This window comes from Bombus fervidus, chromosome 7 (genome assembly GCF_041682495.2).
Source record: "Bombus fervidus isolate BK054 chromosome 7, iyBomFerv1, whole genome shotgun sequence".
Classification (NCBI taxonomy): Eukaryota; Metazoa; Arthropoda; class Insecta; order Hymenoptera; family Apidae; genus Bombus; species Bombus fervidus.
In genome coordinates this window covers 17,437,566-17,462,765 of record NC_091523.1, presented here as the reverse complement: position 1 = coordinate 17,462,765, position 25,200 = coordinate 17,437,566, and the positions used below count along the sequence as shown (strand labels likewise).

At 41.5% G+C, this 25,200-nt stretch overlaps 1 protein-coding gene across 6 annotated transcripts in view; it reads right to left on the bottom strand.

The window, feature by feature from the left end:
• The window catches only part of LOC139989119 (uncharacterized), a 264,602-nt gene that overhangs the window by 79,462 nt on the left and 159,940 nt on the right, over nucleotides 1–25,200 (bottom strand). For all 6 annotated transcript variants that reach the window (XM_072007101.1, XM_072007103.1, XM_072007100.1 and 3 more), the window contains one exon: nucleotides 3,775–3,858. In XM_072007101.1, the coding sequence (XP_071863202.1) occupies nucleotides 3,775–3,858 (84 nt within the window). The remainder of the gene's footprint in view (nucleotides 1–3,774; nucleotides 3,859–25,200) is intronic.

The window sequence follows — 25,200 nt, the reverse complement described above, 5'->3', positions numbered from 1 at the left end:
TTATTACATAGCTTGTAACTGGATTTTTTATTCGATTCGTTACATATCGCGACAAATTACAGTTTTGACCGATGTAACCTGCCACCCATAATTAACGATAAAGTTATTATTGCCGATAATAATTCTTTGGTAAAAATTAAAGATTCGATATTTTTATACTTTCTACAATTTTGCATCGAACATTTTCTAACCGTTAATTTACAAATTAATAGCAGCATCGTTTCTACAGAAAGCGCTTTTCTACTAACGCACGCTCGCTAATCGCTTTTATCGGAATAATATACGATTTTTCTGTTTCAGTAATACAAATTATACATGTGCTTTGCTTGCCAATCCCAAAGCTATAAATCAAGAAAAATAATGATTTGTTGCATCAAACTCTTTTGCTGTTTTCTACGTCTGTTTGTACGATTGTTTTCACACGACTTTTGTTATAACACGATTGTTGCTTTCTACCGCTTTCGTTTCCCGTAACAAAAGAGAAAACGAATGCCCTTTTCTTTTACCGAACAAAGAATAGTGCTTTGAAACACTATATATTGTATTTATAGATTTTCTGATTAACTACATAAGATCCTACGACCTTTAAAAATTTCATTCGTAAAACCTTAAAAACTTTCTACTTAACGTTATATATCTATTTTCCATGATATACTAAAAAGGTATATGCAAGTAAATCTAACAAATCTGGCTTCTTTCGACTGTCAAATAATAATAATAAAATATCGAAATTTTTTAGCTAATTTCGCAAGATTCCCAAACTCTCAAAACTTGAGAAACCTTCTTTTTAATATTTTAAGTATTTACCGTGATTCCTCCTGTTTCTCTTTCTATTAAAAAGATCGTAATAAAACACAGAAATCAGAATCTGTCGAGACAGGACATTAGCCAAATTAATTGGCAGTGCCCACCGCGTTGACACGGTTCGTTTCTTCGCAAAAACGAAACCGGAGGTTAATAAGCAGTTACGTACCGCCGAAATTGGCATGCGTTCAGCATAAAACTCTAAGGACTCTGTGAAACGAGTACTCGGGTCATCGAGAACACCGCGCTTTCGTTGAGATTGGCGTGCTTTCCCCCAAGCATTCTCGAACGCAAATTTCTCCCATTTATAAATTTGTTTCTTCGTTTTTTTTTCTTCTATTTTTCACCCTGTATCGCGGGTATTATCGACTAATTTAATACGACGACAACCTGGCGCGTTGTTAATCGAGCCGAATGCGATAGTAACCTACGTCGATTTATGATGTATTATTCACGCGTTCACGCATCGTATCGTTTTTTCCCGAACGATGATAACGTAATCCAATGGATCCGACAGGATTATTAACGTTCGTAAAATTGCCGAGTTAAAGTTTTGGTCGAATTCAATGTACCCCGCGATGTGCATTTGCGTCGTGTAGCTCTATCCAGTTGAAGTATTTCCGTTATTGCAAAGAGTACGCGAGAACGTACGCGAGAGTGTTTAAAGTTAAGACAAGCAAAATCGTATCTCCTGTACGTATCTACTTTCAAGAAACCGCTATCGCTATATTATGTATTCCGTTCAAATTTCTGATTTTTAACAAACACATTTTCGCGTATTGCTTGAAACAACGAAGATATTTCAGACGGACGAAATTGTTGCGACACGCTGTATGCACACGTAGCTATATTTTATCCTCCAGACAATCGGAAAACTTTTTCCTTTCCTCGTACTTCAAGCTAATCGTACGATATCGATGTCGATCAACGCCTTTTCCCTCTAACGACGGTTAAGATTTTTCCAAGATTCACTGGTGGTACGTTATTAGTAAATATGGCGCTATTGCGGTCTAATCGACGTGGCTCGTTTACCTCATCAAGGAGAAACTAACAGCTGACATGCAGTTACACGTATACCAGAAATTGGCCAGCGTTCAAGTCAGGTCTCGAAACAATATGCCCGGGAACATGGGACGCGAGATCATTCGACGACACGACTAACTTCCTCGAGTGTATTTTCGTCACTGTTCGTTCGGCAAAGTCGAAAGCGACTTTTAGACAAATACGAAGAAATTATCGAGCTGTACGCCTAACGACGAACATTTTGTTATCACACTAGAAGGAATATTCGACGTATCGAGCGTTGCGAAGAGAATTCATATCGTAATCCGCAGATAGAGAAGACGAGAGAACGCGATTGACGATAGATTCGTGAAACGAGAGACGCGATGGATGCAACGGTCGTTGACTTGACAGATTTAGTCATTTCTTTCGAAACGTCTTCTCGCGATCCTGCAAAAGGTCGTCTTCGTTGATTAAACCCAACGCGGAAAATACAATTATCTGCAAAACAATTGCGAAAATTAATTAAAAGCCACTTCGTCGATAAAGCATTATTTTCGTCAAAATTTTAACGTCCTGTAACGTTAATTAAGTTAATTGGACGGCCCCGGCCGAGCCATTTTATCCTCGCGTCTCCGTTTATTGCGAATCGCGCCGCCACGTAAATGAGATCGACTCCTGAAGATACAACTTCGACGGAAGCTTTCGTTAATTTCCAATTAAATCAGCTCCTTCCCCTACCTCTTACCCTTCTATCATCGATAGAATAATAATTCCACAACGCCGTCGAGGACGATGAAGGCGATATTCAACGTTTAAACGAGCCACAGCGACAAACTGAACTGCCGACGATTTCCTCGGGTCTTCTATTGTTCCACGCATCTTCTGTTTATACCGCCGGCAAGTCGCTCACGGAAATGGCGACCCCACTGAGCTAACTCGGACAGATTTACGATAACGTTTCGACTTTCCGCCAAATCCTTTCAACCCCTTATAAATTTCCTTTTGCGATCACTGCTGCAGCTTATGGTGGTAAATATACAGAATTTTCAACGACGCCATCTAGTCGTACGCCATTATGGTTTCCTATGTATGATTTAAATCCGCGAGATATTCTCATAAAAGCATAAACTCGCGGTTCGATAAATTTCAGTACACTATGAATATCATGAATACAATTATGGAAGACACAAGTCAAGTCGCATGTAAAGATGGAATCCTGTATTACCTTTGTATTAACGAGTGCGAAGAGCTCACCAAGTTTCGCAAGATATCGTACAATGGAGATATCGCGTAACTATTCTTCTTGGATTAATCGTCCAACTCGGAAACAAGGGAGAATTATTTTAAAAATTTGCAAATTTATAGATCTGTTACGAGTTCGTTCTAATAAAAGCCGAGCCAAGTGTCGAAAGAATAACCGTAAGAATAAGAAAATTCTTCCACCGTACATATACGTAATTAGCTTAGATTGAAAGATTATTTAAAATCAATTTTGAATAATTTCCTTTTTTCTTTTTCAATGCGACCATAACGTATAAATCGCGATCTATATTCAAATTTTGTAACGTTAGTAAATTTACTCGATCCTTAAACTATATCGATAAGCAGAGCGATTAAAACTAGGGACGAAATATCGACTATTGAATTTAACGATGAAAACACAGATGGAAATCTTTATCGACTATCTCGTGGCGTAATGTATCGAATCCTTGATAAGTGACTCGGTGTTAACAAAAAAATTGTGACATTCGACGATCTTCGACTTGAAATTGCTGACTTTGTTTCTTCTTTTTAAGAATACGCTACTGGGAAAGCATACTCTCGCGTTGTAACGGTTAACTGAAATATTTATAATATTGCGGCGTTTTCTATTCACGCGAGTAGAGAGACAATCCTCTGTAAACGCGATAAAACGTTGTAAAAGACTGTTTGAAAGCGCGATACAACATTCCGAGCTCGTCTTACCCTTTCTCGACACAGTCGAAGAAATCCTTTCATCCCTGTTACCTCGGTTCGACTCTCTGTGTTTATTCCGCAGAATGCGGGCATCTAAAACAAAAAGAGGAGAAACTGTTAGCTTCTATCCCATATGAGGCCGTATCGTGCAACAACGAGACGATAAATAACGCAATTCCCTATCGTTTACAGGTTCGTAAAGAGCGAACAACAAAGACGATGATATTCAAATTTTATGTTATTTTTATCCATCCCTCTCCAGCTAGTTTTCAGTTGAAAACGACGAAGCAAATCTTTTTATTTTCCTCGTCGTTCCCTGCCCTTCCCGCTGTTCTTATATTCGTTCTCTGAAACGTTTCCGTTAAAGAGCAAAGGCGACACTAAGCTTTATTTCGTTCAAATCACAAACGGGCCGTATATCCGCGATATTTGTTACCGAACGCTTGTCACACCGATCTTTTATCTTTATTCGATCCCCCTCTCGTGTAGCACAAAATAACATATACGCTTTAAGCTGTCCCTTTCCTGCGTCGTTCTCTCCGTACACATGGAGGAATCCGAACGATCAAAGTTGCAAGTTCTTCTGCCCCGTTCCTTTTCTCGATAACGGAACGAGACGATTTGTCACTTTCGTCGAAGAAATAGGCCAGCCTGGTACTTTGGCAATTTACAAACGTTGTTTTAAGCTATCCTTAGAATTAGCTTTTAAAACGATTGAAACCAGTAGAGAACGCTAGACGTAGCGCATTAAATCTCGCATGAAAATTGCTGAAAACGCCACTGTTGGCTCTCGACTCTCGCTTTCCTTTTAATTCTATTACATTCGACAGGGCGTGATTGTATTTTCGGCGTGATTTTCGCGGGAAAAATTAAACGCAATACTCGTGAGCACGCGCTCGCAACGATTAAAAACACTAGCGTAGTTCTCGTATGAAACTGTTATCGACGCAACATACTTATTTCGGTAATTATTATTATTAGGATCGCCGCGTTCAAATTTCTACGGCTTATTTTCGTCGACAAAGTTTGTAACAAACCGGCGAAACAAAAAAAGAGAGAGAGAAAAAAGAAAGAAATTGCCGCGCGTTAAACGTCCGCCGTTCAAAATTATTTACTCGCTAATTTTCAACATGGTCGGAAACTAGTCAAAAATAATTACAGCCACGCGAGCAGCAACGTATAGAGGGAAATATCCGTTGTGCGAGCGGCAAGCGGGTGTGCATACTTCCAGGCAATATTTAGCTCGGCGTCTAATGACTATTTATACAACGATTAAGGTACAAAGTATCCTCTAACCCAACCGCTATCACGACGCCCTCGTCCTACCGAACTCCGTCAAGGCAACAACGACGATATTCAAATTTCATCCAGCTCCCGCCCTCTCGCTCCTCCTACCCTCGGTCGCTAGAAAGCTCCAAAACAAATCCTTTTATCCTTCGCGTTCCCTCGACGCTGCGTCTAACCATTCTGTAGGATGTGTTGGAGCAAAAGGAAGCGCTGCTGCATTTCCGTGCCGAGAGAACACTTCGTCAATCGCCGGGAGGAAGCGTACGTACGTATGTTGCGCAACAACACGGTAGATACATCCAAGCAGCAGCGTGTTCCATTGCGATCCGATCCGTTCCGTTCGCGAGCACGAGCAGACAGGCAGAGCGAAATGGTGTGAAAGCCAGACGATATGTAACGCGAAGGTTACCATTCACCTCCGGCACGCTGGTAAATCACGCATAAACAAAGTACTCGTCGTTGTTTCATCGAACGGTCATTGGATGGTTCAACAGGTACGTTCCTCGGAACGATACGCGCGTTTCGAAACTGGAGGAAGCGGCGAGAAGCAAATAACGAGAATTAAAAGAAAGGCGAGAAGAAACGAAAGAGGGAAGAAGAGGTTACTTAGTAGCAAGGTGCGCGCACACTCGCTGGCCCTTATTCGCCATCTTTTTCTTCAACGATACTGAAACGAGACAAGAGGGGTTGAACATCGAGAGCCTTCAGCGGAACTGGCCCCAGGCCAAGGCATTATTTTTCGAGTGAACGGCAGAGAGAAAAGGAAGGAGAACGATGAAGGTACAAAGCATGAGCGCGTGACAGGCGAGAGAGAGAGAGAGAGAGAGAGAGAGAGAGAGGGGAAAATGCAGGAGACTAGGGTTGGTAGCCCAAATGAATATTTAATTTCTGCATATCTCACCCCGACTAAAGTTTAGCACGACGAAGCAGCCGTCTCTCCCAAGGGGGTGAAAGGAAGCTACGTATCCCTTGTACCCGTGGCGCAACCCCATCTCGTGATATAGGGTAAAGTCCTTGCGGAAATCGTGTGCCCCTTCGTTTCAGTTTAGGAGACCCGTGCACAGCCTATTTTTCTTTATCGCGTGTTTACTTATTTTGCTTTCTTTGTTCTTTGCACGACCACCTTGCTTTCTCTCCTAGTTTACATTTTTTAACCACTTCCCCTAGCTCACCGTGCTTGTCTTTCGCGCAGTTTCTTTTCCTTATTTTTAACCCGTCTTTCTACCCGTACGCCTTTCTTGCCGATACAGTTTGCGTTTTTACGTCTCTTTCTCCGACCGCTCTTTGCTTCCCTTCCGTTACTCTTTTATAGACGCAGTTTCCACTTTCTTTAATTCTTCATTCTCGTCGCTGCTCACGTACTTTCTCGATTTTTTACTTTCCCCCACTGCCGGCTTTTCCTCTTTTTCGCACATAATTTCTCTTGTCCCATATTTCTCTCTTCACCCTCTCGAAGTTGGCCATTTCTTCGTCCCTTGCTTCTCCCTCTCTCCCACGCGCTCTGGTTTCTTCTTTTTCCATTTCCCTGTCCCCCTCTCCTGGTCCGGCTTTTAGCTCCCTGTTTCTCCATTCCCACCCGCCCCTCACCCGCACCCTGCTCTCGTTCCGTTTCACCATTTCTCTATTTCAAACTCTCCTTATTTTTCCCTACTTTTTTCCCCGCCAACACGAACTTCTTTTTGCACCCCTTTCTTTACCCGCTCCCATTTGTCCACATAGTTCCCCATTCCCTGCTTTTCCTTTTACTCTTTTCCTTTCCTAATTACAGTTTGTTGTTGCCCTATTTTTCTCTTCACTTTCTCCCTCTCCGTCTCGAACCGCAGTTTTCCTACTTCCACCCTCGTATTACGCCTCCGTGTTCTTTCTCCATCGATGCAAATCTTTCTGTCTGTGCCGCCATTCCCTTTTTCGGTTCCCGTCCTCGCCTACTCGTTTCTTGCTTTTCTTCCTCTCTTGTCCCCCATCCTCCACCTTCCATTCACTGCCCGCCCCCCCCACCCCACTCACCGATTTATACAGTTTCTTCCTCGCTCTATACCGACGCTTTTCTCCTCGTATCTGTCCTTTCGACTTCTTACTTCTCCGTTCGTCTACCCCCTAAACACGGGTAGCTTCTTCGACTACTACCCTCGGCTCGCTCGACCCTTACCCATTCGCCGCTCCCTTTTCGACTTGCCCTGAGGGCCGGTCGCGGTCCAAGGGCCAATTACGAGGTTCCTCGCGATAGAACGTGGCAATGTCGAGGGCGGAAGAGCGCGGTAGGGAGCGAGAAAAAAAGGACCAAAGGGGAGGAAAGGTCGGAAGATGAGACGGTGGCAAGATTCGCAAAGATGGAGCTGCCGCTTTGCCAAGAACCAAGGAAAGTGAAGTACAATTGCGAGGGGACGGTCGATTCGAGTAGTCGAAGGTCGGGCAAAGGTACGACGAGAGGACGTTGTTGCTACTGAAATCCGTGGTCTGTGAGACTCACGCTGTCCGAGTTAAGCTTCGGCTTAGGAAGCTTCGCCCGTTCTCTGTCTTCGTTATCGCGATATAGGAACGCTGCGCCGTTTTATAGAAGAAATACGTATTATCTGGTGAACGTGTTTGCTTGTCGTAAGAACGCGTTGCTGCTACTAATGACAAGCGGAACGAGTCGTTCTTCTTCGATGAAATATTTCTCTGTTTAAGTACTTGTTCGTTCGTGCTATTTAATTTATTTATTTCGTTTAAGTTACGCGAAATAACGGTCTCCTTTAACAGATTTTCGATTCAAAGTTGGACCATTAATTACGCAGAGAGAAGCTCTGTGTATCGTTACTCTCGGCACCACGACCACCATAACGTCGTTTAAAAGAAACGCGGTTACGTTGGCGCGCGAAAGCATTTCCTTATAAGATAAATAGCATTTCGTAGAATGAAACGCGTTGACATAACACGCCTGCATGGTCGGGATGAAAAGTGGAAGAAAGATTAAAGCGGTGAACGAACGCATAAAATTTAAACAGGCAGATTGAAACACGAAATATTCTCCGTTCAGTCCCCTTACGTTTGTACGGAGATTAAATAAAGAGGGGGAGGGCAGGGGTGACGAAAGAGCTGGCGAGGCCAGAGAGAATACAAAATATGCACCACCGTGAGACGAAGTTGGGCGATAGATATAAACCAGCAATGGAATTAAAAAGTCCAAAGAAAGAAACACGGAAAAAGGCGAGAAGATAAGATTGGACGAATGGACACACGGGAAATTTTTTTTTTTTTTATGTGTACCTACAGGGAATAGCAAATGTCAGACAAGGAACGAAGAGAAATGATAACGACTTGATCGAGGGTCGATAGAGAATAGTCGCTACGAAAAGAAAACGGGAGATATATGCGGGAGTTTAACAAAAATACGACACTGCCAAAGATAATGAAAGTACATATCTATATGTGTGTGTATACGGGTATTGACTGAAAAAGAAAACAAAATAAAAAATATAAAATCTGAAGGGGAACGATCGTACGTTTCGATCGAAGGTCTCTCGACGTTATGCTATTCGCTGGTAAGAGTATACGTCAATCTCGTCGAAACTTTCGGAGAAACGAAACTGTATCTGTATAAACATCGTGTAATACTAAAATGGAAGTGGGGTAAAAATCATCGAGAAGGATTAAAACTTATACCAGGGAAGATGAGAACGTAGTTCACTGAAAGCAAGAGAAACGTAGAAGAATCGAAGAATGCCGGTGAAAGGGAAAAAGAGAAAGGAGAAACCCCGTGGTGGGTAATCCGGATTTAGTCGTCTATTCGCTCGAATCCAAGACGATATTAACGGCAACCCGCATACATTCGTTTTTATCAAAGTCTACGTTAATCATCCAAGATATTGTATCAAAAGTTTCGTGATTCCATTGCGTTTCTTTGCGCAAGGCACGTTTCGTTGTATCTTTTACATGACAATGGACACACGAAGTAATATAAAAGATGGAAATGTTAAATATTTGTTGAAAACTATCGCAAAGAGTATAAAATTGACATCTAATACAACGTATTACATTCTTGATACTCGAATAAGTCTCTATCCTATTGTAGTTAAAGGATAGTAGATAGATCACGGCATTTAAGAAACCCAAGTTCGAGCAATCAAATTTTATGTAAGAGAATGTTCCGAAAAGCAATAAAATCTTTATATCGTATCGTAAAATACTATACTATAGTGTACTAGACAAATTTATATATTACGCTATAAATTTTTATAAATTTATTTTAATATTTCACGTTTAGTATGTTATAAAAATTCGTATATACTATGTTGTATAAAAGTTTATACCTCTATAAAGAGCGAGACATACGTAAGAGAAAGGTAAATATCGCTATTATTAAATTACTATAAATTACTACATTCACTTATCGATCCTAGATAAGACAAGCTAAGAATAAGAGAAAGATAAACAAACATGATCGGACACCGGAACTTACGTAAAAATATTTTAAAAGTATTTTTGAGATACTTTGCAATGACCAAATGCAATAAAGACAACGACGATAATCGATTTCTTATTCGCGAGTGGATCTCCGTGAAAAGCGATAAGCAGCGTAAACGTCGTCGATCGATAAATCGTTCTTTCTCGGTCAAAAATGCTGACAGCTGCGGTGCTGGCCAGATACAGAAATCTTCCTCGGATATGCCAGTGTACGATCACCGATACCCATATCGTGTAATATTAAACGCACGAAAACGTATAACACCGTTATACGACGCGTATGTACGTACGTAAATTTCCAAAGGGTCAGTGAAGTGAAATTCAAATAAAGAATACTAACGGCGAGGCGGTATTTCCAGGTAGCGCGCAAGAGGGACGAGAAGTTAGACAAAAGGAGGTGGGCGGGCTGTAGCAGACTGGAAGAAAGGCGATACGATGGTCGAGAGAAAGTAAAGAAGAAATCTGGTAAAAAAGAAGGACAGGGTTAAGAGGAAAAACGCAGGCGGCGAGAGGGAAGAAGGAAGAAGAGAAAATGGAGACCGGTAATACTGGCCAAGTCGACCGGTTTAATTCAAGTTGCCGGTGGAATTTAACGTGACCGTAGTACCGCGACTAAAGCCTGTGTACTAATCTGCGTAAGCAGACACTTCGAAGGAAGTGACACGAGTATAATCTGAACACCTGTATCCGCGTGTATGTATGTATCGCTCGTAGAAGGAGCAGCGTCACGTATAGGTGTGCCTCGGATACGATGTCTTCTTCCTTTCGGTAACGTAGTCGAACGACGTCAGTCGATAAGACGGAACGTATTCAAAAAGTACGGGAAAAAGGTAAAAGTTGGTAAAAGCGGAGTGGCGCGTACCGGATGAAATGAAATCCGGACGAGCGAAAGAGGAACAAAACGATGGGTATATGGTAACGCGAAGAGAGCAAGGGATCGTGATAAGCAACGGTAAGAACGGCCTAACGAAAATAACTAAAGAGATGAATACTACGTCCGGCCAAATTACCTTGTAAAGCAAAACCGTACGATAAAATTAGTGGAGGAATTAGTATTCCCTAGGAAAAAGACGAATATTTCGTAAAGCTGTCTGACAGGATTATACGCGGAGATAGGGATATCCGGCGAGACCAGGGGCTATATAACCGTACGTTCAATTATAAAAATTATAGAAACGTTGTAAGAAGAAGGAACGTAATTATCGAGCAAGAAATACAAATAGCTCTGAATAGAGAAAGAGCGCCAAGAGGAAAGAGCTTCTTCTGGAAAAAAAGAAGAAGACGAGCAACGATAAGACTGGAGAAGAAATAGAGGAAAGGATGAGAATGGAGAAAAGGTAGAAAGTGGAGCCTAGTAATTCGGACTGAAGCGACCATCTACTTTGAATCCAGGCTACTACCGAAACCGGGCTACTATCTACGGGGAACCATTCTTGCGCTCCTTCGTCCTTTCATCACGATATGCCACTGGCACATCTCCGTCCTCGTCGACGTCGTCGTCTTTCCAAGTACCCTAGCTCCCATGAGAAGCCCCGGAAATTGGAATCTTAAATCGATCTAAATCTTCTTTATCGCCGAAGGAGTCAGCGACCGATCACGGACGAATTTTCTACGGTTCCAGGATTGCCTATATCGTCGCCTGCTACTCGACCTGTAAATTTAACGCCGATTGCGTCCTTCGATCTTTTATTAAAAGGGCTACTGCATCGTGCGCGACGATTCTTCCGTTGCGTCTGTCAAACTGCGGGAATTTAAGGAATGCGACGCAAACGTTCTTATAATTCGATTTCCTTGCCGATCGATCGTCGTTCGACGCATCCATTTGCGTCGATTGTCCGTTCGCAGCATAACGAAAAAGTGATTGAATTTATGCTAGCGTTCTAAAACTGTCTCTCGCCATCTAAATTTTCATGCACAAAGTAGGTTAAATCGCTGGAACGATTGGGCAATTCGGAGCGATAATTCGATCGATCTCGATCACAGTCTGTTTTCGAAATTTCAAGTTAGACAACGAAATACCTACTTTGGAGAACTTTCGCGTTTGTACGGGGATATCCAGGCGTTATCCACGACAGTTATAACAAGTTGATATTTCGATGTATGAGAGGTTTACTCCAGTGATTTTCGCGTTTCATCTGAAATCCTATACTCTGCTATCCAGTAACAGATGGTTACAGTTGCCAATTTGATTGTAAAAGTGCAAATATACTCCAAAATTTATACTTACGAAGAAGTATCCTCTTTTGAAACTATCTTCGAGTTGATCTCTCACAACGAGCAAACAAACAATAATTGAACTTGGCTCGTTATATTCAATTTTGTACGTTTACCTCGGAATAAGAGATACAAAGCGTAAATGAAACAGAGTATCTTGATATCTAGAATCGCGTGCTATAAATATCGCCTATTTTTTAATTTCTTGTATAGCAGCTAGAAAATCATTAAGAACCATTTAAATTTTTATTCCGGAACGATATCGTCAACAACGCGTCGTAAATAAATAACTTTTAGATGAAATTTAACGAGACTTTTTTTACAATTGACCGAAGCTAATTAAAGATCAACTAATTAAAAAAGACTAGGAATCGCGTTTGACTTTACGCTTACCAAACGGAAACACGGTGAAACGCAGATACTAGAGATTCGCTGCATGATTTGCAACGTGTTCGTTCATAAATTAATATCGATATTTCATCTAATACTTCGTATTTCCCTGTATTACTCGCAACACGCATCCATTTGCCTCGTTGCGGTCCTCGTAACCTTGGCGTCTGCCACATTCTCATCTAGTACACATTCCCCGTTCCTTCATCCAGTAAAATCATCACGAAACAATCTACAGCACCGGTACATCGCATCAAAATACGCAACTGAATTAGGTATGAGTTTAGGCTTCGCAACACCAAGATACTTGCTTTCTCCGAAATTACACTAGTATCTACGTTGGCTTTCGTTGGCAAACTAATCGAACTTTTCAAAGACAGTTTGTCAACTCGTCAAACCCGGAGGTCGTTTGACAAAGAGGAGGACAAAACGAGAGCATTTTGGATAAAATTGAATTCGATCCGTGTAGATCGGTTTGATTATGAAATAGCAGCCGCATAGCAGGTACATTCTCATCTTACGATATCTGTTTGTCTCCTTATATCGGGCCAATGCGTTTTCACGTGTAATGTGATCACACCCTTGCCCTCTTAAGCCGGAACCACCAACGCTATATACGGAAACAACCACAAACACGGGTCGAGGGTGAATCGATCCACGTGAAATGTATCCGCGCGTCTCGCGTCACGCTGGAAATTTCGAGCACCGCTATCGACACGTCCCGTACCTTGAACACCGATAATGTGATAGATTTGCCGATAGAGAGCCGAGCTTCGTACGTATACACGCGAGCGTGTAGGGTACCGAACAATACGATCGATTAATCGTTCTTAAAGACAGCGTCTCGTCGTTGCGATTGCTTGCCATTGCTTGCCATTCACGGGACGATACCGTACCACTTTGGAATCGTTGCTCCGGGAGCCTCTCGCTTCCATTAATCGATCAATCCACGTATCGTCTTTTTTCTCTTCTTTTCTTCTTTCGTTTTCTTTTTCTATCGGTTCTATCGGTTTTGCCATTGATCGCTAAACGACGCTCTTTACTACCGTGATTTTTACTCGAAGGTTTGTATTAAGCGCGAATACAAACGTCTACGTATATTTTAAAAGCGTTCGTTTTAATCGAGTTATCAAAGACACGCTTCGACCAATTATCGACTTCGTACGTCGAGTTCCGATAAAAATATACTGTACGGATCGAGCCGACTTACGGGCGGCATCCTTGTTATTTCACGCTTGTATTCAGTTCGAGCCTTTTCCCAATGCAAATAAGCTTGAGCTAGAGACTGCATTGTCCACGCTGTTTGACGCAAATATCACCAGAAACCGTTTGCTTACATCGTTGTTGTTCCTCTCTCGCGGTTAAACCGTGTTTCATGATCAAACGAAACTAACCCCGTGAACCAACCTCGCGCAACGGAGTTAAAATAAAAGCAACGCGGTCGGAAGAGATAAAAGGAAATGCGCGAACAGCCGACCACGTGGATATTTAAGTAATTGCGATAGGAGGTGCTGGAGGATGAACGAACTGAACCGAAACGCAGTGCGAAGAACGCTGTAATATGGAAAATAAATATTATATCGATCGACAGTTTGAGTAACTGGATGATGGAATCAGGACAATCGGGCATGACGCAAGGTGTCGAAGTAGATGCCAATCGTGTCTAACATCGCGTGTCGCGTTGTAAGCGTCGAGGATCACGATCGACGCGTCAAGCATCTTGAAGGCTGACAATGTCACGAGAGAGTTACACGTTACAGAGCAAACAATATACGGTCGAGTTTGAACAGCGCCGGATAGGATGTATCTTATAATTTTCTACCGTATCTAGACGCTTCGTTTTATTTCACTCCGGCGAAGGTCTGATAATATTTGCGCGTGTGCTGCGATGCATATAAAACGCGATTACCGCCTGACAAAAATATCGATTTATCGTCCTGTGCCACAAATACATTTCCCAGCAAAATCATGCGAATATTTCGCGACGGATACTCGCACGCGAACGCCTGTTTTTTCCTTTCTCTTTTTCAAAAATATCGGATCGCTAAATGAGAATCCATTTCGATCGAACGCAGTGCGTCAGTGGTTGTTCGAACATTGCGAGCCAATTTCGGCAGAAGTCGTGAATCGTTTCCTCGATAACGGACGAAGGCTAATATTTCAAATATCGTCCATACATGTATATACGATGTATCTATCTTTTTGCTCTTTATCGTCGCACCAGAGAAAATTCCAACTTACATCTACTTTACTGTTTGAAGAATAAATAGAATCGACGTTATCGCCACACTTTATTATTTTTGTCTCGCGATATTCTAATTCCGCAAAACATAAAACGAAAAGTAAAATACAGCCAACTGTCTAATGTCTCTGATAAAAAAACGCAGCTCCGCCCTCGTCTACGTTTTTAAAGCTTATCGAAGTCTCATGCCCGCTGTACGAATGAATTTGCATAGCAACTTGCGACAATTTCGAAATCGAATTTCCTGTCGCGAGAAACTTGTTTTCCAGTGATTCGTTTAATTAAAAACACCTCGGTCTCGTAGCTAATTACGCGGAATGCAGCTATAAATTGCCAGGCCGAACGGATATAAGCGCGTTTCTATTATTTTCATAATCGACTGACTCGCTTCCATCGCTGTTTCGTCTATTCGAGATCTTCCCGTCGTGTCGAGCCGTTCGATCGATAGAATTTCGCCGATTAAGCTTTATCAGACTTTCTTTTAAAAACACGTTCGATATTTTCGTTCTGTCATCGAAACTCAGTAGTTTTTTCCGCTCGAATACGTAACAGATCCATCCTATCGCGTAATCGGATTGAATCGATCGCGTATCGAACCACGCTTCCGAGAATAATACACGTTCCTTGGACCATTTATTACGCGCTATTAAATATTCTTGAAAAATTAGGAATCTTATATCTTTTGGCATATTATTTAGTCGTTATTGAAAATATCGCGTTCGTATCTGCAAAAAATAAAACCGACCAAACTGAAATTTATTCGTCTCTGTCAATTTTTAATTCTCCGATTATAAAAGCTTGTGATTAAGAAACGACACGGATTAACAGATTGAAACTGTATCGATTCCTCTACTTTTATTACTTTTACTTTCAACTTTGTCTTCGTACAACGCGACGAGATTTCGTTCTTCCTTGGAATTCGCGTGGACGAACGATTCCTCGTCTTCGTACCCATGTTATCACGCGCAGTTACCTTCTACAACCGGACTTAATAAATTAGTCTACTCCGCCCACACTCCTTCCTCGCATTGGCCCCATCAATTCCGATGTCGAGTTTTATGCGCTGGATATGTGCATACACGCACGCCTTGGCAATACCTAATAGTCTGTGCCGAGATGAAATAAATTACAGCCTTCCAGGGAAACTATACCGGACTAGGCAATTGGCTAATTACCGTTACAACTCTCCTCTGCAAAGTGTCAATCAGACACTTGGCAGAATTTGCGATCGTTAGAAGCAGACGCTTCCTTGCGTTGAAAAACGTGTCCCTTGTTCAACTATCCCGTTTAATGTAACGAAAGTCAGTACCTAAGCAAGTTAATTTTTAACAACAAACTGCTACGATCGGTACAACGGAGGATATCTCACCGATTTCGACGATCTCGAAACACGTTGTCAAGATGAACGTTCTGAGTATTCTTTCCTATACGTATAATAATCGTCGCACAGCCTCAGTTTCCAAGATATTCAAAATAGAAAACTTTGATTTTTTAAATTACGATTGCGCACAGATATCCAATGTATTATTCCGATTGTTAAGGTGCCGTTCATAATAACTTGTACGTGACAAAATTAGCTCCGAATGAACGGAAACAAATCACGCAGATAATTTGTTTGTTAATCTTCCGTCGTAAATATTTTCAATCGCTTTATGAAAACCTATTTCAAGCGTGAAACTTTTAATTACTATCTGACTTAACGCACGATAAACTTGATGATCGATTAGAAAAGATTCGCGTCGTTTCGTACAGCTGTTGCGAATAAAATGTTTGTATCGAACTACGACAGTCAGGTACTAAACCTAGCGGCGGATTTTTACCACTGCTGCGAGCGAATCGCGTTAAACGAGATGCGTGCAGTATGAAAATCCTGTACCAAGACCAGACAAACTACTCAACTAATTTTCCTCGAAATTGCGAGTTAACGAGCTTTGCCTGTGCAACAACCGGATGTCTTTCTACGACCCGAAATACCAAATTTGCTTCTCAGCACGGCGACGGCTTTATGATGTCTATAGACGTCAAAGCAGGAGCGCGAAGTTTTAATATTTAACCTTTTCGCATGTACGAACGAAACAACCTCACGATGAAATGTCATTCATGCGAGACTAGGGATAAAATATTTCGCATAGGCATCTAGCTTTTTCTTGAAAAAATGATTTTATCCCGACTAAATTTTGCAGAAACCTACAGAGTTTCCCTGCAAATCTATCGATCTTTCTTTCCTTTTTTTTCTTTTTTTTTTTGCGCTTTGTATACAGCGTACAATCAATGTTTCAAGTAATTTTATGCCAATATAGAAACATACGATAGAAATATATGTATATGTAACGGGTGAACGTAAAGGTTAACGTATCTATAGATAAAAGCTTCCACAGTATGTAATATCGTAATTTATATTTAATATAATTGTTGAAACTTTTTCTGAAAATATTACAAATACCTTTTTGTTCGCTGAAATGAGAGCAAGACTGAAATGTAAAAAATTCAAGTATATTTCATCGAAATATCCCTCGTTCGTTCAAAGCGTCGCGTTAACGACATCGTTGCGACGTATTTCGTTCGTGGATGCAAGGTAATTAAAAACTCGTCTATCTCGGTGTGTAGTTATTTAATCCGTATAAAATGTAGTAATATATAGTTCGGTATAAAATGGGATTAACGTCGTCTGTAAAATGTAAAACCACAACAGAGAATTCGATTTTGATAGGAAAATTTATTCAAGTAGATTTGTTCGAGTGTTAAACTCGTCTCATCGAGATTACGAAGCCCCGTAAAATATTTCTGTTTATTTGCGAGTGTTTGAAAGAAAGGGCTTTTTGCCCTTGAATATAACAATGTTCTTCCTCGAACGAGGTTTGCTACAAGCTGCTTGAAAATTCTTTAATTTTCTTTATCAGACGATAATTATCAAAACATTTTCCTACTTTGCATTTGATAATTTTCCGTGAAATTGGGTGGTATTCTAGTTTAGGTAGGATGTGTATATGTTATAAACGTATTATGAAAATAACGACATAGAGTTTCGGATGTTGCCGTTCGATACCCAAAACACGTTGAGAATAAAATTCACCGTGTCAATTACTTTCTCTTCTGGAATCATCTTTCTACGCGTTCCAGACACCTGATTCGAAATTCCTTGTAATCAAACACGTAGTAGCAACGAACGCACGGAGCACAACGGTTTGCAACGGCGAATCGAGTTTCAAACGACTACCAAATGTTAAAACACGTTCGGCAACGGTTGGTGCTGTTGTTACACCAACAAAATCTCCTTGTTTTCCAACATCAACTACGTATGTCGGAGAAGAATGTCAGGCGCAGTAATCCGGTATCTGGTTTGTTTAATCCAGGACATTAGGTAAAATCGTAAATGCGAAGGACATGATATACCGTCGATGAATCGATACTGTATTTTACTCCGAAACGTTTTATTTCTTACGATGCAACAATCCTAACCGAGTATTCAATGTACCACCTTGTTCGATCGGCGAAACCTTATCGTCCGAGTCATGAAATTCTCTTTTCATCGATCCAAAGAGGATCGATCACGTCGCGTGCATACATACGTTCAATTCGTGTAACAAAGAAGCTCTTTGAGAAGACGGGGACACATTTTTCCATGATTTCCGACGTTTTATCCGCAGCCGCTTAAGAATTGCAGCTCGAAAAGGTTTCGAGCGTGAATCAAGTCGACAACATACGCGATGACAACGCGACCGGTAATCGTCGAGCATAACGGAGAGAAAGAGAGAGAGAGAGAGAGAGAGAGAGAGGAGTATAACAGAGTCGGAATTCGGTGGTAACCGAGGCTCGATACGGGCACAGACACCGACCATGTACATTCGCCACACAGGATTTACTGCCAGATAGTCGATTACATGGTTCGCTTGCTTATTGCGCTTTGAACGGGCGAACCTTGCCGTCTACGCGTATAAATGCTGTCTCCGCCCCCTTGATGTTGGCAGAACTAAAAGATTCCGCGACTTTTCCGAAAAGGGGAGATAAAAAACGCGACTGTGCACGAATTTCGACGCTGCGATACGCCTCCTCCGCCTCTCGACCGTGTCTACGTTCCCCATTGTGTTTCCTGCTCCTTTTCATTCCGTGATTCCCTCTACAGCAAGAAGAAAACTTGAATTTTTCTTTTGTCCTTAATTTCCTGCCGCTTTTTCTTCGTTTCTATGTACTTTTCCTTCCTCCTTTTATCTTCTTTTCTTTCCTCTCTTGTCTAGTTTTCACGAGAATGCACGGCCAGACGCAACGGACGTATCGAAGTCGAGGATCGTCCCTTTCATTTTCGAACGCCGAATGACACGTGGCTGGGACAAACGTTTAATCGATCGAAGATCAATCAAGAATCGTTAACCTGGAGCGAATCTAGTTTCGGGACCGTCGAAATTCCGTTAAATGCGTCCATCGTGGTTTCTCGTTATTCCGCGTTCCCGCGTCGAAAATTCGTTCGTTTGGTCTTTCTTTGATTCACCGCCATCCGCTTGAAGTTGCGAATTAAGGACAGGTTAACGAGCTAATGCGGTACTCGCGAGCGTTTCACCGAAAGAAACAAAAGCATATGCGCTTGGCTTTGCATCGGACAGCTTTCACAGCGAGCGAAAAACTCTTGCGTTCAAAGTAAATTTTAATTACGTGGATAAACCTGCTGAAAAGAGGCCTGTATAATCCGCGATACGAAACGAGAAAGGTATCACCGTTCTAGTTGTTCGTACATAAACGTTAAGAACGTGATTCAAAGTAACATCGATCAAACGGTTCTTTTCGCTCGTAAATACCCTCGATTCGATCTTCGATCGACCGTTTTAAAGCATGGAATTCGTTAATTTTTCTTGTAACATTCCTCGACACTGTCTCTATCGCGTTATGCCAGGCAAATTCAAAGACGAAGAAAAAGAAGAGAGCATGGCAGAAACCGATTTCATTTGCAAGAAGGGACGAGTTAAAAGAGTCCCTCGAGCCCAGCGAAATCAGTACTCTTAGCAACCAGAAATCTACTTTAAAAGTCGACCATAAAAATTCTCTAACCGAAGAAAGAAAAAGAGAAATAGAGAGACGCCGTTTAATCCTTTATCCTTAGGTTACTACGGTAACTTCAGAGGCGGCCACTGCGGTGCAACATCGTGCACTTATTGCAATTCCGAGGGACGGAAAGATGGCCGTTCAGGAAGATATGCAAATTGCGCGCCACAGGGGTGGTTAAACGTTCGTGAGTTTGAACGTAATAGGATTGCATCGATTGCCTTTGGCCAGCGGTGTACTTTCTCTCTTCGTTTGCTATCCGTCGGATAGAAAAAAGGGGACGCATCGAATGGGTGGCGATTGTAATAAAGTTGGCGTGCGTCTGGCAGCTCTAACGATTTACGTGCAAGTATCGCGAATTTATCGGCCGTCTGGCCGGTAGATGGTCAGATTTTCGGAATCGCCGGTTTAAAATCACACGCTGTATCGATGCGGCTGATCTTATCCGGCTTTTAACGAAATCCAACCGTTCGTCCATGCGGGAATCGGCCAAAAATTGATAATTAAAGTATCACGGAAATTGAACCATTCCGCGCGTATTTCCTCCGATGTATTTAAATTGAAAGCAAAAATCGCACCATGAACTTTAGCGAAAGAGTTCGCGCAATTTATTAACATATATGTGTATTAATTTTTCGATATAGATCGTTAAAAAACGAAAAGTAGTTTTGCTCTCGTATCTTACCTTGGATTCCTTAGGTAGATTTTACGTGTAATATTTGAAAACTCGATCTCTTTGTTCGCGTAAATTGGTTTTAAGTATAAAATTCTAAATCCTAAGCTGTTAGTCGCGCGACCAATTTAAAGCTTTAAGTTCTTATTGTCTAAACACCTTATATCCTTTTTCAGAACGATACCGTATCCGCTATTAATCACGCGGAGGAAGCCCGGTGTTTTATTCACGAGTTGTAGCCGTCGCTTTAAAAGTATTATGTTTTGCGATTTGTCAAACGTTGTAACGGGAACAAGATTACGGCCGAATCTAGGGGAAGCTCGAACGAAGCAATCCAGATTGGTAGCTCGGTCAAAGTAATGCGACGGACGCGAGGATCGGCAAGTTTCGTAGAGCCGCGACTAACCAGACAGGGGACAAATAGTTTTCGCGTTGCACCGCCGGTAATCCTGTTTACAATAGCTGATTGCAATAAAATTTACATGCACCCGTCCACTTTGCCCTTCCCTTGGTCCCACCGCCACCATGGCCGGTGCGCCTCTCAAAATTTACATGCTGCCCGGTTAAATTCATGCGCGTCCAATCCTCCACGATTTACATTCGCCATACGCGGTTGCGAATTTTATGCTACGCGTACCGTTCACACGTGCTTTATTTTCCCTGCTTCTGGCCAGGTTCAACGCATTTTCCCCCCCGCTCTGTTCGCACTATGCCCTGCTACCCAAACGGATAACACATACACGTGCGTGCATTGCACAAAAAAAAAAAAAAAAAAGAAAAAAAAAAGAAAAATAGGTTTCGAATCGGAGGGAAACAATTCGCGATACCGATACACACGCGACGAAACAACGTCCAACGTGACACGAAAGTGTCGTCGACGATTCGTTTGCGTCCATCAACAATGACGTTTATTACTCTTTTTAAGAGCGCGAGAATCGCGTGAACGGTATACGCTTAATGGATCGCAATTAAATCGACCTGCTGTCTGTCGATGCTCTTCTAACACGCGTGCGTTAGATATAAAGCGTTCTCGATATATTTTTGTTTTTCTTTCATTATTTTGCCGATCGTGTACACGTACGCACGAGTCGCGAGGAGGTGGCGGTAAAGCATGGAATGGATATCGATTGGGTGATATGTTAATTCAGGAAAAAACACGAGCCGTCAAGCTTTTACGGCGAGATTTCCGTAGAACGACGGTGGAAAATGTTTGCCTCGCGTTTTGTTGACTCAACATAAACGCATTTAAATTTCGACCGTAATAAAAAATGGCGCAGGTGTGCCGAATGAAAATTTCAAGCGAGCTTTATAATTTCCTGGCCGGTGTACGACTATCAAGGGAAAAAGGTAGCTGGAAACGTTGGAAAATTGAACGCGCGGGTACCCTGTGTTTATTCATCGTCGAATATTAGACAAACCGGCGTTGTAATCGAATAAACTATTAATTCCGCCGAGAGACTAATTTGAGTAAAATTCATGATTAAACGGTTAACGATGCCGAAATAAGAGAGAATCGAATCGAGTTGTACGGAGATAATTTTGCAACGGAGAATGCTTTTTTTCAACGCTGTAGCTTCCATCTACGGAAACTACATGGAAATGCAGATATTACGATTCTTAGAATTTCTATTTAGAACTCGTGTTATGAAATCGGAACGATAGATTCTATATCTAAGCTACGTTTAATTCTATTACGAGCAAAATTCGTTCAAAGTTTCGGGTAAGCTTTACCTCGATCGTAGGTAAACGTGGAATGAAACTTTTCGCTTTCAATTTTATACTTTGTTGCTTCAAATTCATCGCTTTAACGCATCTACGGTGCAAAAAATTCAATTTCTAGCACAACGTATCGTCCAACATACCGAAGTAATGGTAGATAATTAAAAATATCCACATATTTACGTAACGTACAAAAGATGGCGTTCTAAGAAACTCGACTAGAAGAATCACGCTCGAAGCGTATAAATTCGAGCGTCGATTCATTCTGCTCGCAGCTAGGTACAAGGAATTTTTTCCATTGCAGAATCATAAATCATAAGTAACGATCGTCCCTTTATTTCCTTTCAATTATTTCGAACGGATCGTCACGGACCATCCTTAGACGATCCACTTCCTTAAGAATACATCCATCCTTTGATACATTCATGACCTAGATATAACCGATATCCGGGCAAGAAATTTTATTATTTCTGCCGTAAAGTTTACCGTTCGAGACACGTAGGACTAGGTGAACCAGGAGGTCTATCCGCCGTCACGAATATCGTCGTTAGAATGGTCACTGCGGAACCGTGTCAAAATTGCGCTCTATATTTGTAAAATTTATTATCAAAATTTTATTGCCATCGATACGACGTCAACCTTATCCGTATCTCTGGACAGAAGATCGCACGCATCTTTGTTAATGGTTTCCCCTTGGATAAAGCGATACCGTCTCTTTCTACTTTCCTTTGTATTATCGAGTACATTCGTTTCAGACAATTCGAAAATTTAATCGAAAGAACGACTATAACGCGGGAAAGGAGAATAAGAATGCGAGTAAATTAAAACAGAGAGAAAATAGCATTTCCAGAGCACAAACAGCTTTTTAATGTGTAAATTCCATTTAATCGTGCCGGATACAGAAATCTAAACGAGTCACAATTGTTTCGCGTAGTCGTGGCTATATGGAACATCGCGATTCAATGTACTAGTATCGATTCTTTCTCCGGCAAACACGAGTAACCTTCTTTTCTATTTGTATTTAAAAGAAACAATTTTAAGAAATATATATATATATATATATACATGCAGTATTTTTTTTTAATTATGCTACTATAAATGCTAAAAAACGATATTACACAAAGTTATAAAACAAATTATAGAATACAAAGACTGAATACAATGACCTGTACGGCAATCTGGAAACATACGAGAAGAAAAGTAGACGAAGAACAATCGTGCAAACGCACGCTAGAAAGAAGCTTACGTTCTTTCTTTCGTCACACGCCAAATTAATATTATGGAAGTACTTTAATGGTAGGTAAGAGGACACGTTCGTGTTTCAAACGAGAGTAACGCACGCGAGAAGTTACTTTTTTCGTACAAACTTATTTGAGGTATAACTGCGTTAATTTAAAGCATAAGATACAAATAACTTGTTGAAAATTAAAATATAACTGGAGTCAACGCGTGCTCGAAAGAGACTAATTTACTTACAAAGTAGGATAGGGTAAGTTTTCGAAAAATTTCAAAGATCGATTGTTGTTACGTTGCCATAGCAGAGCAAAATGTCATCCCTTCGTACGTTACGTACATTCTCGCAAGTTATTCGTGTAAAAAGTTCTACTATTTAACTAGGAATTACGCCTACTTTTAAAGCATCCGATGCATACTTGACTAAATGTAAATAAATAAATAAATAAATAAAGTATTAATTTGTCTACAGAATTCTATATTTGTTTCGTTGAACAAATTCGTGAGAATAAAATCCAAGAATTTTTAATACAGGACTGAAGCAAAGGGAAGCTGGCGTATCGAGAATTTGAAGAAATGATTCGATAACTACAGCGCGATTAGTCCTTTAAATCTCTTTTCGTAATCAGTGGCATTTCGTAAACAAATGACATTTGCGTAAAAGTCCGAGCGAAGCGCGAGTTTTGAAAAGCAACGAATATCGTTGGAATACACAATCGAAAGAATAACAGCGATCGTGGACTTATCGCGATCGTATCAATCGCGGTAGCGCATCGATCATCCAGCGACCTCTGTTGATCGCATTTCGGTGGCGGAAAATGAACAGTCCCGTGACAGAATTGGAAGCTTCGTTGGAAAGAGTGGCTCGAGCTTTCGAAAGACAATCTCGTATAGTCTCGTATCTCCGCGACGGAGAATGTGGAAAAGAAGCGAAAGATGGCGAGAGAAGGGAAAATTGGGCAAGCAAGGCGAAACAAACTACGCCGTGGAGAAAATAGGGGAACGCTTCGAACGTTGCTACCGCAGACTGTTACTGCTAATAGGTAGCTATACGGGCGCGCGACAACGACAGGATTTCTTCTATTTACTCGGAGGATTAAAAGTAACTCGCGAAAGGGGAGCAAAGACATCGACAGCCTCTATCTCCCTTTCGGCCCTCCGTCGTCAACTTGAACGAAAACAAGCGAAACATGCGCAAGAACCGGCCGAAGAAGCTAACAGGGCATACCGGAGAATCCGTCGTAGGCCACAGACACAACGAACGGCAGCAGCGCGATACAGGATGCGAATCCTATATTACGACCACCAGGCTGTTGCCTCTACTTCTTGCGCAACGTGCATAGAAGCATAATGGGCGCATAGTGGTTGGCTGACTGTTACATTATTAAGTAGTTGAGTTCGCGTTAGCTGCGAAGTGCTGTCAGCTTCGATCGAGATGCGAGCCAAGCAAAACCAGTAATTTCGCGCCAACCACATACTCGCGCCTTCCCCATTGTCTCGCATCGGTCGCCGACTTTTATTTTCGGCGTTTTTCTGCCCCGGTCGAGAAGTTTCGAGTTTCCACGCACCGCGTACGAAACAAGTCACTTGGCTTATCTCAACTAATCCTTATTCATCCACGTCGGAAACGCCACTTAGCGTATTACAACGAAACAATCGTATCGCGATATATGTACGTATCGTATAAACGTTCAAAACGCTTTGGCCCTGACAAAATTGTAAAAGTGTCTCGTCCATAAAACGTTAAGTTCCCTGTAATCGTTATTTTCTCTTTAAATTATTTTTTTTCCGGGTAAAGGCAAACTCTTGGAAATTTGTAAATTTGTCAATTCCACCTACGCGTATATCGTTCTATCGATTCTCGTCTTGAAACGGCAGTTAGAGAATTTCGTAACGAACTTTCTTCCTTTATCGCTTTCGTTCTATCGTAGGTCGTTGGAAACAGGCAAGTGAAACCGAACGCCGCGGCGCGCCGTAGGTTTCCAATTGCCAATTGTAAAAATTATATTTGTCCTTCAACGATTATTCGCATCCCTCACGCTGGAGGAGTAACAATCGTTTTCCTCCAGAATTTCGTTACGTTTGCTCCTTTTTCACGCTACATTTGTAGCGAAAGTTTACGTCGAATAACATTGGTTTGATCGAATTATTTCACGCCTAAACGACGTTCTTTTCGCAATATCGGCCGCGATATAAT